Source organism: Pristis pectinata, chromosome 11, assembly GCF_009764475.1.
Source record: "Pristis pectinata isolate sPriPec2 chromosome 11, sPriPec2.1.pri, whole genome shotgun sequence".
NCBI classification, from domain to species: Eukaryota; Metazoa; Chordata; class Chondrichthyes; order Rhinopristiformes; family Pristidae; genus Pristis; species Pristis pectinata.
In genome coordinates, this window is record NC_067415.1 from 5,605,136 (window position 1) to 5,619,096 (window position 13,961).

General features: G+C 44.0%; 1 protein-coding gene across 1 annotated transcript in view; it reads right to left on the reverse strand.

Moving 5' to 3' along the window:
• The window catches only part of gucy2f (guanylate cyclase 2F, retinal), a 68,058-nt gene extending 55,667 nt beyond the window's left edge, over nucleotides 1-12,391 (reverse strand). Inside the window, exons 1-3 of the mRNA XM_052026505.1 lie at nucleotides 11,647-12,391; nucleotides 8,990-9,291; nucleotides 4,485-4,839 (exon numbers count right to left, since the gene is read on the reverse strand). Coding sequence (XP_051882465.1) covers nucleotides 4,485-4,839; nucleotides 8,990-9,291; nucleotides 11,647-12,391 — 1,402 coding nt within the window. The remainder of the gene's footprint in view (nucleotides 1-4,484; nucleotides 4,840-8,989; nucleotides 9,292-11,646) is intronic.
• Nucleotides 12,392-13,961: the final 1,570 nt, after the last annotated feature.

A 13,961-nucleotide genomic window follows, 5' to 3' on the forward strand; every position in this document is an offset into this window, starting at 1 on the left:
CCACAGATAACTCCCATACTCTTTCTGAAATAGTGCCAAAGCATCTTTCTTGTCCAGCGGGAAGCCAGGTGAGGCCTGGTTGAATATCTTTTCCACTTCAGGCATCATTTTAACAGTGGGGGAAGCCAAACAATGCCCAAGGTAAGTCTGAGGAATATCAGTTCATCGTCTGTCTGGCCACAATGGACTGTCTGGGTAGACAGTCGGGATCTTTCTCCCAGGGTAGAAATGTCAAATATTAGACAGAGGGGCGGAGAGAGGGGGAGAGAGAGAGGGGAGAGAGAAAGAGGAGAAACAGGCATGGTAGTGCAGCGGTTAGCGTAACGCTAGTACAGCGCCAGCGACCTGGGTTCAATTCCCGCCACTGTCTGTGAGGAGTTTGTACGTCCTCCCTGTGACTGCATGGGTTTCCTCTGGGTGCTCCGGTTTCCTCCCACATTCCAAAGACATACGGGTTAGGAAGTTGTGGGCGTGCTATGTCGGTGCTGGAAGCGTGGCGACACTTGCGGGCTGCCCCCAGAACACTACGCAAAAAGACATATTTCACTGTGTGTTTCGATGTACATGTGACTGATAAAGATATCTTATTTCTTATCTTATCTTATATGCATTTAAGGTGAGAGAGGGAGAATTTAAAGGAGATGTGCAGGACAAATTCTTTACACAGAGCAGTGGGTGCCTGGAATGGGCTGCCAGAGGTGGTGGTGGAAGGAGATACAACAGTGGTGTTTAAGAGGCTGTTAGACAGACACATGAATATGCAGGGAATGGAGGGATGTGGACCATGTGCAGGGTGAAGAGATTTAGTTTAATTCAGCATTGTGTTCAGCACAGACATTGTGGGCCGAAGGGCCTGTTCCTGTGCTATGTTCAATACCAAAGTCAATAATTTCAGGGAATTCTATGTGTAACTTGCTGGTTTTGCTGTCGGTTGTCTGTCTGCAATATAAACTCTCTTGACTAACACTGTCTGACTTGTTAAACACTTCCTACAGCTCTGACCTACATTTCACATGCTCCTCTGTTTCTCTCTCTCTCTCTCTCTCTCTCTCTCTCTCTCTCTCTCTCTCTCTCTCTCTCTCTCTCTCTTTCTCTCTCTCTCTCTCTCTCTCTCTCTCTCTCTCTCTCTCTCTCTCTCTCTCCTCTCTCTCTCTCTCTCTCTCTCTCTCTCTGACTACAAGCAGTCTCCACGTTACAACAGGGTTCTTCCATTCCTGAGAACTGTTCGTAATCCGTCCGGTTGTAAGTCAGAAAAGGACAGTGTGTGGGAGAGGGTCACAGCAACAGTGGTGACGGGGGAGCAAGCAGGCACGGGAAGAGCGGCCGCCAGCCGTCCTCACTGACTCAGTGAGTGAGGGAGTGAGCCTGCCCAGCGCTCCTGGCTCTGATCAGCTCGACCCCTGAGTGTTGCGGCTTGGGGAAGGGGGCAGAGAGAGAAGGCACATGGAAATGCTCCGTTCCCACCTAGCAGGAGATGCCTGAATCCTGGCAGCAACCAGAAAATCCATCCCCATCCATCCTGTCGGTCTCCCAAATGCTCGTTCATATGTACGGGGTGTCCATAACCCAGGGAGGACCTGTCCCATCATTAACTTCGTAACCAAATGGTTTCATCAACAGCTTATCATTCTGACAACCCTGGTCTCACCCTATCAGAGATATTCCCTTTGTCCCATCCATCCCTCCACACCCCTCACTGCAACTTTAAACTATCTTTCTCCCTTGTCCCATTCTGACAAAGGAACTCTCTTTCTCTCTCCACAGATGCTGAACGACCTGCTGAGTGTTTTGAGGAATGTAGAACATAGAACAGTACAGCACAGTACAGGACCTTCAGCCCACAATGTTGCGCCGACCTATATAAACCTACCCCATGATCAATCTAACCCTTCTACACAGCCCATAACCCTCCATTTTTCTTACATCCACGTGCCTATCTAAGAGCCTTTTAAATGTCCCCATTGTATCAGCCTCTACCAAAACCCCCGGCAGTGCGTTCCAGGCGCCCACCACTCTCTGTGTAAAAAAACCTACCTCTGACATCTCCCCTAAACTTTCCTCCACTCACCTTAAATGGATGTCCCCTGGTATTGGCTGTTGCCGCCCTGGGGAAAGGTGCTGGCTGTCTACTCTATGCCCCTCATGATCTTATACACTTCCATCAAGTCACCTCCCATCCTGCATCACTCTAAAAAGCCCTAGCTCGCTCAACCTTTCTTCATAGGACATGTTCTCTAATCCAGGCAACATCCTGGTAAATCTCCTCTGCACCCTCTCTAAAGCTTCCACATCCTTCCTTTAATGAGGTGACCAGAACTGAACACAATATTCAAAGTGTGGTCTAACCTGAATTTTATAGAGCAGCAACATTACCTCGTGGCTCTTGAACTCAGTCCCTCAATTAATGAAGGCCAGCACACCATACGCCTTCTTAACTACCCTATCAACTTGTCAAGATCCCTCTGTTCCTCCACACTGTTAAGAATCCTCCCGCTTAAAACTATTTAAGATTATTTAAAACTTTAAACTATTTTTCTTCCTTATTCCATTCTGACAAAGGATCTCTCTCTCCACAGATGCTGTCTGACCTGCAGAGTATTTTGAGGAATGTACTCTGTTTATTTTAGATTTCTCTAGCATCTGCTCTTCTTTGTTTTTCATTTAATCTTTAATTGTTCGTAATTATCTGTGTCAATTCTTCTGGAAAGGGAACTTTACATCGCCATTGTGTTATTTTAACAACAGGCCCGACTGCTCTTTTCCAGTGTACCTACTCCACATTGACAATCTCCCAGCTTCCTTCATCTCACTCAACACCAAATAGAACATGGAAGAGGCCCTTCGGCCCACAATGTTGTGCTGAACTAATTAAACTAGTAATTAAATGTCTAACTAATCCTTTCTCCCTGCACAAGGTCCATATCCCTTCATTCTCTGCACATTCATGCACCTATCTAAGAGCCTCTTAAATGCCTCTGTTGTAGTTGTCTCCACTACTACACCAGGCAGTGCATTCCAGGCACCCATCATTCTCTGTATAAAAACTTGCCCAGCACATCTCCTTTGAAATTCTGTTACATTTACCCATCTGCATTTATCCATCTTCCCCTTAAAAACTGGGGGTCATCTCATCATCATAGAAAGATACGGCACAGAAACAGGCCCTTCAGCTCACATGAGTCTGTAACGACCAGTAACCACCCACTAACGCCAATCCTACATTAATCCCACCTTTCCATCACCTCCTCCCAGATTCTACCACTCACCCACAGACCAGAGGCAACTTATAGCAGCCAATTAACCTACTAACCTGCAACTCTTTGAGATGTGGGAGGAAACTGGAACACCAGGAAGAAGCTCATGCAGTCACAGGGAGAACGTGCAAACTCCACACAGACAGCACTGGAGGTTAGGATTGAACCCAGGTGTCTGGCGCTGGGAGGAAGCTGCTCTACTGACTGCACCATTGTGCTGTCAATTACCCCCTGTGGCAATAAGGGAACTCTCATCTATAAAAGGTAACCATTCCCCACTCAATATTAATTCGAATTATGAGCTTAATGGTTTCAATTAACCAAAGGTATTCAGGAAAATGGGGGGAAAGTGTTTATGTGGAATTTGGTCACAACTCAACCATGAGTGGCCTTGATCTTACCTTGGGAATATTATTGAATAATAACAGCATTTAAAAGACACTTGGACAGGTACATGGATGGGAAAGGTTCAGAAGGATATGGGCCAAATGTGGGCAAATGAGACTGGCACCTTGGTGGGCATGGACAAGTTGGGCTGAAGAGCTTATGAAACCTCTTCCAAAAAGTGATTTCTCTTCTGTTTTTGTATGGTCTTTCCTGATATTTTATTCATTTATAGACTGTGGGCATCACCAGCAAGAACAGCATTTAATTGCCCATCCTAGGCTGACCTTGAGAAGGTGGTGGTGAGCTGCCGTCTTGAACTGTTGCATTCTTTCTGGTGAAGGTGCTCCCACAGTAAAGAGGCAGTTCCAGGATTTAGACCCAGCGATAATGAAGAAACAGCGCCAGCGATCGGGGTTCGATTCCCGTCGCTGTCTGTAAGGAGTTTGTATGTTCTCCCCGTGTCTGCGTGGGTTTCCTCCGGGTGCTCCGGTTTCCTCCCACATTCGAAAGACTTACGGGCAGGTTAATTTGGGGGTTTAAAATGGGCTGCACAGACTCGTTGGGCCAAAAGAGCCTGTTACCACGCTGTAAATAAAATTTAAATTTATAATGCAATACAGAGAATTTAAAACCACTCAGTGTTGTTGGAATAAAACACTGGGCTTGGAAGAAGTTTGGGGACCTCACTATCAAGCAGACAGTACCCTACACCGTGAACATCACATGGATTATAGACAGAAAATCAACTGGAACATAGAATACAGAACATAAGACATAGAACATAGAACAGTACAGCAGAAGAACAAGTCCTTCAGCCCGTCATGAATATTCTTGGAAGCTTACCTCCCGTGCAAATAATATTTGGCTCAAACCAACAGTAAGAGTCAGAATTTGGAGGTGATCCACCAGGGAAATGAATGCCAATATCCCCATACTGCAGAGTTTCAGTTGCCATATTGATGGTGTAGGTAGCCAACAGTTGATGACTCCTCCTATTGGTGTCCAAGATGACATAGCTCGCTATCCCTTCACCTTGTTCCCTGGTCTCGACTTTCTGATTAAAACCAGTGAAGTTCAGGTTCTTGGTATAGTTGGCGAGACTTCTTCCCGAGATATAGACTCCATCTCTCAGCACATTCTCCATGGTCTTGGCGATGAAATAAATGCCATTGTAAATTGTTCCAAAAAGTGGGGAGACCTGTAGGACAAGATGGGCTAATATTTCAGCACAAGAATAAGCCTGAAATTTGTTTTGAACAGTGGCAACTGGAAATAGAGTTTGAATCTCCATTTCAACTTTATTTAACAAATGTTCAGATTGGGTTTGCGCCCTGGAGCTGGAGATTTTTAACAACACCACATCATATTAGTAAAAGTGTACTGAGGCTAAAGGATCAGTTATGAAGGTATAAAAACCAAAGAAGTGCCAGTTCAAGAAGGCTGAGAAGTAGCAGATGGAGTTCAATCTGGAGAAGTGTGAGGTGGTACACTTTGGAAGGACAAACTCCGAGGCAGAGTACAAAGTTAATGGCAGGATGCTTGGTAGTGTGGAGGAGCAGAGGGATCTGGGGGTCCATATCCACAGATCCCTGAAAGTTGCCTCACAGGTGGATAGGATAGTTAAGAAAGCTTATGTGGTGTTAGCTTTCATAAGTCGAGGGATCGAGTTTAAGAGCCACGAGGTAATGATGCAGCTCTATAAAACTCTGGTTAGACCACACTTAGAGTACTGTGTCCAGTTCTGGTCGCCTCATTATAGGAAGGATGTGGAGGCGTTGGAAAGGGTGCAGAGGGGATTTACCAGGATGCTGCCTGGTTTAGAGAGTATGGATTATGAGGAGAGACTAAGGGAGCTAGGGCTTTACTCATTGGAGAGAAGGAGGATGAGAGGAGACATGATAGAGGTGTACAAAATAGAACCATAGAACCATAGAACAATACAGCACAATACAGGCCCTTCAGCCCACCATGTTGTGCCGACCTTCAAGCCACTTCTAAGACTATCTAACCCCTTCCTCCCACATATCCCCCTATCTTAAATTCCTCCATATGCTTATCTAACAATCTCTTGAACTTGTCCAACGTATCAGCCTCCACCACCACCCCAGGCAGCGCATTCCATGCACCAACCACTCTCTGGGTGAAAAACCTCTCTCTGACGTCTCCCTTGAACTTCCCGCCCATTACCTTAAAGCCATGCCCTCTTGTATTGAGCATTGATGCCCTGGGAAAGAAGCACAGGCTGTCCACTCTATCTATTCCTCTTATTATTTTGTATACCTCTATCATGTCTCCCCTCATCCTTCTTCTCTCCAATGAGGACAGCCCTAGCTCCTTTAGTCTCCCCTCATAATCCATACTCTCTAATCCAGGCAGCATCCTGGTAAATCTCCTCTGCACTCTCTCCAATGCCTCCACATCCTTCCTATAATGAGGCGACCAGAACTGGACACAGTACTCTAAGTGTGGTCTAACCAGAGTTTTGTAAAGCTGCATAATCACTTCGCGGCTCTTAAACTCGATTCCCCGATTTATGAAAGCTAACATCCCATAAGCTTTCTTAACTACTCTATCCACCTGTGAGGCAACTTTCAGTGATCTGTGGATGTGAACCTCCAGATCCCTCTGCTCCTCTATACTTCCCAGAATCCTGCCATTTACCTTGTATTCCACCTTGGAGTTTGTCCTTCCAAAGTGTACCACCTCACACTTCTCTGGATTGAACTCCATCTGTCACTTGTCAGCCCAGCTCTGCATCCTATCAATATCCCTCTGTAAGCTTCGACAGCCCTCCACACTATCCACAACACCACCAATCTTTGTGTCATCTGCAAACTTGCTAACCCAGCCTTCCACCCCCTCATCTAAATCATTGATAAATATCACAGAAGGTAGAGGTCCCAGAACCGATCCCTGTGGGACACCACTAGTCACAGCCCTCCAATCAAAAATGCACTCCCTCCACCACAACCCTCTGCTTTCTACAGGCAAGCCAATTCTGAATCCACACGGCTAAGCCTCCCTGGATCCCTTGGCCTCTGACCTTCTGAAGAAGCCTACCATGCAGAACCTTGTCAAATGCCTTACTAGAATCCATGTAGACCACATCTACTGCACTACCCTCATAAATCTTCCTGGTCACCTCCTCAAAGAACCCCATCAGGCTAGTGAGGCAAGATCTTCCCTTCACAAATCCATGCTGGCTGTCCCTAATCAGTCCATGATTCTCTAAATGATTATAGATCCTATCTCTTAGAATCCTTTCTAGCAGCTTACCCACCACAGACGTAAGGCTCACTGGTCTGTAATTCCCTGGACTATCCCTACTACCTGTTTTGAATAAGGGGACAACATTCACCACCCTCCAATCCTCCAGTACAATCCCTATGGACAACGAGGACTCAAAGATCCTAGCCAATGGTTCAGCAATCTCCTCCCTCGACTCACGAAGCAGCCTGGGGAATACTAAGAGGAATAGATAGAGTAGACAGCCAGCACCTCTTTCCCAGGGCACCAATGCTCAATTCAAGAGGGCGTGGCTTTAAAGTAATGGGTGGGAAGTTCAAGGGAGATGTCAGAGGGAGGTTTTTTACCCAGGGAGTGGTTGGGGCATGGAATGCACTGCCTGGGGTGGTGGTGCAGGCAGGTACATTGGTCAAATTCAAGAGATTACTAGATAAGCATATGGAGGAATTTAAAATAGAGGGATATGTGGGAGGAAGGGGTTAGATAGTCTTAGGCAAGGTTTAAAGGCTGGCACAACCTGGTGGGCTGAAGGGCCTGTATTGTGCTGTACTGTTCTATATTCTATGTAAAAACAAAACAAGGCAGAATATACTAGAAACATTCAGCAGTCAGATAGCATCTGTGGAAAGAGAAACAGGTCAATAACCCTTCAACATAAATCATTAACTGTTTCTCTTTGCATAGATGCTGCCTGTCTTAGAACATAAAACATAGAACATAGAACAGTACATAGACCATGGAACAGGCCCTTCAGCCCACCATGTCTGTGTCCAGCAGAATGCTGAATTAAACTAAACCTCTTCTATCTGCATATGATCCATATCCCTCCATTCCCTGCATATTCATGTTTCTATCTAACAGCGTCTTAAATGCCACCGTCATATCTGCTTCCAGCACCACCCCTGGCAGTGTGTTCCATGCACCCACCACCCTCTGTGTAAAAAACTTGCCCCTGACATCTCCTTTAAACTTACCCCCTCTCAACGTAAATGCATGTCCTCTGGTACTTGACATTTGTACCCCAAGATAAAGATTCTGACTGTCTACCGTATCTATGCCTCTCATAATTGTATACATTTCTATCAGGTCTCCCCTCAGCCTCTGACATTCCAGAGAAAACAACTGGTTTGTCCAACCTCTCTTGTAACTCATGCCCTTTAATCCAGGCAGCATCCTGTTAAACCTGTTCTGCACCCTTTCCAAAGGCTCCACATCCTTCCTCTAACGAGGCAACCAGAACCGCACGCAACACCCCAAGTGCAGCCTAACTAAAGTTTTATATAGCAGCAACATGACTTCCTGACTCTTATACTCAATGCCCCGACCAATGAAGGCAAGCATGCCATATGCCTTCTTTACCACCCTATCTACTTGTGTGGCTACTTTCAGGGAGCTGTGGACTTGGACCCCAAGATCCTTCTGTACGTGACCACTATTAAGTGTCCTGCATTAACTGTATACTTTCCCTTCACATTTGAACTCCTGAAGTGCAACACCTCACGCGCCCAGATTAAAGTCCATCTGCCATTCCTCTGGCACTCTGTATCCTTTGGCAATCTCCTAGACTGTCCACAATGCTACCATCTTTTGTGTCATCTGCAAACCTAATAACCCACCCATCCACATGATAAGCAGCTCTCCTTCGGAAACTTCACTTTTCTCCACATTTCTCCCATCTCCTCCCTCTGCTTCCTCTCTCCTCTTTTCCTCTCAGCTCTTGATTCCCCTCTTTTGCCGTGCTTGCCCTCTACATTGTGTCCCCAAACTCCAACCCTATTTAACTTGAAGAATACACATTGGCTTTGACCCACCACGGGTAACACCATGCACATTAAGCCTCTATGCATAAAACATAAGTGAATTTACTGGGTAATGTCATTATCTTGATGTATATGATTACTACTTCTCCCAAAGAATGGTGTTGTTTGGAAGTGGCCTCTCATTCTGGCTTGGTCAAGCACTGCCTCTGTTATTTCTCAAGACCCATTACAAGAAATAAGGCTAGAAGACCAAATTGTACTGCCTCACTGATCATGAGCAATGCAATTAGATATTGACTAACGTTCTTAGAAGTAATTGACCATTGGGTTCAGCCTACGTACCTGCTCTGCAAGCTGGGATGTTGCCATTTCTCCACTCTCTTGTGCCTTTGTGAAAGCCTCGAAAAAGGACATCTCTTCTGAAGCCATTGTTATCGTCAAGACAGCGTCGTAGGCAGCTAACAGTTTGGAGCTGTTCCTCAGTGCGGAGTAAGTAGCATTCTTGTGAGGTAGGCTGTAGAGTAAAGTGTCGTATGGTATGAAGACATATCTCCCATCTGTCAACCCCATGTCATGGGCTTTCTGCAGGAAGATTGACTGCTCCTCACCTCCAATGAGGACCGAGTGCATGCACATCACAATCACTGGAAGGCAAGCAACCACAGTAGCGTCATTGTTCGTCGTCAAGAAGATCAACAAGTTCCCATACAAAGCAGCCTGCTAGATCAGCAATAGGCTTAATGAATAAATAGGATAGAACAGTACAGTACCGGAACAGGCCCTTCAGCCCACGATGACTGTGCCAACCATGAGGCCAAATTAAACGAAACCTATCTGCCTGCACGTGATCCATATTCCTCCATTCCCTTCACGTTCATGTGCCTGTCTAAATGCCCCTTAAGCACCACTATCCTGCCTGCTTCCACCACCATCCCTGGCCGCCTGTTCCAAGCACCTCACACTCACCTAACTCTTGATCTACTAATTAACCTCAATGTGGCCCTTGCATTTTATTTGTCTACCTGCACTGCACTTTCTCTGTAACTACAACACTGTATTCTACATTCTGCTTCCTTTTGACTACCATGATGTAATTATGCATGGAATGATCTGATGGCATGCAAAACAAAAGCTTTTCACTGTATCTTGGTACATATGACAGTAATAAACCAATATCTTGTCAACAATCGCTAAGTTCTTACTGCAATCATTCTGTCACTCTCTATTTTATTGATAATTCTGTGCCGATTCATCTTCTAAACTATCTCTCCTCATCCAAATAACAATTACTCTGCAAGTATTTCTCCTGTTCCGTTTTGAGAGTTACTATGAATCTGCTTCCATTGATTTTCAAGGAGCTTATATAGCTCATTCTATTAAAAAATGTTTACTAATCTCCCCTGGTGCCATTTAACTTGAAACAGTGACTTCTGGTTACTGAGCCTCTCCAGTGAAAAAAGTTTCGTCCTACTTAATCTATTAAGACCCTCCAGAATCCTGAACTCCAGAGGCTAAGTCAAATCGGACCAGCTTGAGGTTATATAAGTGATGTAGCACAGCCAACAGATTTACCGAAATGATTTCAGTTAAAGTGTTTAATGACTAGTTTGGAGAAGCTAGGGCTGTTCTCCTTAGAGCAAGGGGAGTTGAGAGGAGATTTGATAGAAGTGTATTAGTTTACAGCAGCTTTAAAGATCGATAAAGAAAAGTCTCCCCATTAGTTGATGACACAAAGAAAAACTGACCAATAATTTATAATGTGTGTATGTGTGAGTATGTCTGTGCGTGCGTATGTAGAACATAGAACATAGAACATAGAAAAACTACAGCACAATTCAGGCCTTCGACCCACAAAGCTGTGCTGAACATGTCCCTACCCTAGAAATTACTAGGCTTACCCATAGCCCTCTATTTTACTCAGCTCCATGTACCTATCTAATAGTCTCTTGAAAGCCCCTATCATATCCCGCCTCCACCATTGTTTCCGGCAGCCCATTCCACACACTCACCACTCTCTGAGTAAAAAACTTACCCCTGACATCTCATCTATATCTACTCCCCAGCACCTTAAACCTATGTCCTCTTGTGGCCACCATTTCAGCCCTGGGGAAAAGCCTCTGACTATCTACTTGATCAATACCTCTCATGGCTGTGTATAGCTGTGTGTGTATGCAGCCACACATTTCCAGACATAAGCATGTGTCTTGCATATGTGTGTGCAGGTCATATATGTTCATGCATGAATGTAGGCATGTGTCTGTGTGTGAATCTCTGTGAGGGTAACAATAGAAATCATTAACAGTGGTATAATAGTTACTTTAGTTATTGTGTGCACGTTTTACCAACTTGAATGGTTGTCAGATGATGAAGATAATCCCTGTTCATGACCGCAAGAAACTACAGAGAGTTGTGGACACAGCTCAGCACATCACGGAAACCAGCCTCCCCTTCATGAACTCTGTATATACTTCTCGCTGCCTTGGTAAAGCAGCCAGCGTAATCAAAGACCCCACCCACCCCAGACATTCTTTCTTCCACCCCCTCCAATTGGGCAGAAGATAGAAAAGCCTGAAATCACGTACCACCAGGCTCAAGGACAGCTTCTATCCCACTGTTATAAGATTATTGAACAGTTCCCTAGTATAATAAGATGGACTCTTGACCTCACAATCTACCTCATTATTGAGCTCAGCCTTATTGTCTACTTACACTGCACTTTCTCTGTAACTGTAACACTTTATTCTGCATTCTATTATTGTTTTATCTTGTACTACCTCAATGCACTGTTTTAATATATTATCTGTATGAATAGTATACAAGACAAGTTTTTCATTGTACCACAGTACATGTGACTATAATAAACCAATTTACCAATTTACTAATATCTGCAATTTAAGCAAACTGAAGAAGCAGAATTTGCATGTGGCATGGATCGCTGGTACTACCTATGTGTATGCACATGCAATCAGGGCCTTTTAAGTTCATTAAAGCAAACTCACCTCGAAGGCCTGGAACATTTTTAATCTTCTTTAAGGTTTGCAAAACATCTTCATCAGTGTACCCCATCGAGCTGACAATCCCAACTGGAAGTCCATTGTATCTGAGGGCATTGGCCACTTTGTTGGCAGTATCTACCCAAATATTTTCATTTGAAGATATTATACCAATGTGGGCCCAGAGAAAATATTTCATGACACTAAACAAAACCTTGACGGGGGATAACAAGGTCCTCACAAATGTTGGGTAACTATTGGCATTATCAAGCTGAAAGTTAACACAAGCCCATGAAAATATTCCTTTATTCCAATACTTGCCCATCAGTGAAGCTGCCTCACAGTAACCTGGGTTCACTGGACCGAGAAACACCGATACGTGTTTACCAAACTCCATAAAGTTTGTGAGAGCCAGTGAAGTCTGGCAGTCATCTTGAAGCACTGCATATTCAAGTTCATATCCACTTTGTAGGAAATTCTCTCTCTTGATTCGATCTATGGCCAACTTGGCAGCCACACCTGGGAGGGCTTTAGAAAAATGTGGGTCACAGTTCCATGGTCCCACAATTCCAATCCTGAAAGTCAATGAGTCTGCTTGGTGCATTAGGGTAGATAGTCCCAAAAGCAGCCACCATAAAGATGGGAAAAATTTTAATTTCATAAAAAATCTTTGCTTCTGAGGGTTATACCATCGAGGATGATTAGAGAGCTCCAACAGAATGCCTCCTAATGTCCAATAGAGAATCGGCATTTTCCCGAGAACATTCAGAGTTAGGTCCTGAGCAGGTGGGATTCATTCACAAACTATTGTGATATCTGGCCTGAAAAATATGACCAAAGTATTTGCATGATAGAAGATACATTCACAGCATTATTCAGGTACAATATTGGTTAGGCTTGCAGAAGTTGTACAGGAACCCTTTCAGCCTCTTAAACCTGTTCCACCATTCCATTAGCTCATGATGGACCCAATCTTAGCTCTTGTCACCCAAATTATTTCCATGTTCTTTAAAAGCCTTACTAAACTGAAATCTATCATTCTCACTTCTGAAATCTTCCAATGGATCCCAATCCCAGCAGGGTTTTGCCAGAGAGTGCTGAAACTGCAGTAGTGATAAATTGGCTAAATCCTTAGGCTCCCTACCAATGTGAGTGTGACCTGTCAGTTTTCATGTAGGAAATGACCTCTCTTCGGGCTTTGTCTGAAATAATGATTGATGATTGCAATAAAGTAGATACATTGAGATATCTTGGGCAAGTGGTGGAGGAATCCACTCCCCTGATTAGTTTCACAATGGCCGTGTTTTTTGGAGAACATTTGAAAACATTTTCAACAAAGCAAAATAATGTTTAATAATCTGTTATGTGCAATGTGCATAAATTTCGACATAGTCAAGGAGTCAGTAAGTGAATGGAGATAAAATAACTAAAACTGATAGAAAATAGTAAAAAGAAACCCTTAAAATAAATGCACCTGATCCAACATGCCTCTGGTCAATAAGGGAAGATACATTCCTCTGGAAATATACATTGAATTTAATACACATGTATATTCACAGGTTAAATAACCTTGAAAAGAATATGATCATTTGGTAGCACACACTTGGGTTATACATACAATCTCTCTCTCTTTCTCTCTCTCTCTCTCTCTCTCTCTCTCTCTCTCTCTCACACACACACACACACACACACACACACACACACACACACACACACACGCACGCATATTCAACAGGAACAGTCTTAATTCCATGAAAGGTTAACAGTTTTTAACCAGGTTCAAACTTATTATCTCAGCTCATCCTAAGCCCGTCAACTAGATTTACTTCACAGCAACTATTGAAGGCGGATATTTCGTTCTATAAAGCAATAGGATTGATAGCTTTGGCCCAGCGTGACCTTTTTGAACTAAAACCACATTTAGGCGCTTTTTTAAATAGAGGAGTATTTATGTTGCGATTTGTTCAGGCAGTCGAATATAATGCTGGTGAATGAGAATATATAATAAATACGTTCATATTCATAAATACGTTTATCTGAAACACCATTGCCTATTACTAACCATCAGCACAGGACAATTCAAACACTTGGCGTATGTTTACTAATGAATTACAAATATGACCCGATATCATTGATGTCATCTTTACCTGAGAAGTCCAGCGTTTATTGTATTGGAAAGACCAGAGTATACTCCTGGCTCCTTCAGCTGTGTTTCATAATTTGATGCAGAGGTGAATTGACATTCACTGAGCGGTTTCATGGTTTTGCACTTGTGTGAAAGCGAAGTAGGATTTGTACATTCTCCAGGTTACAGCCGCGAT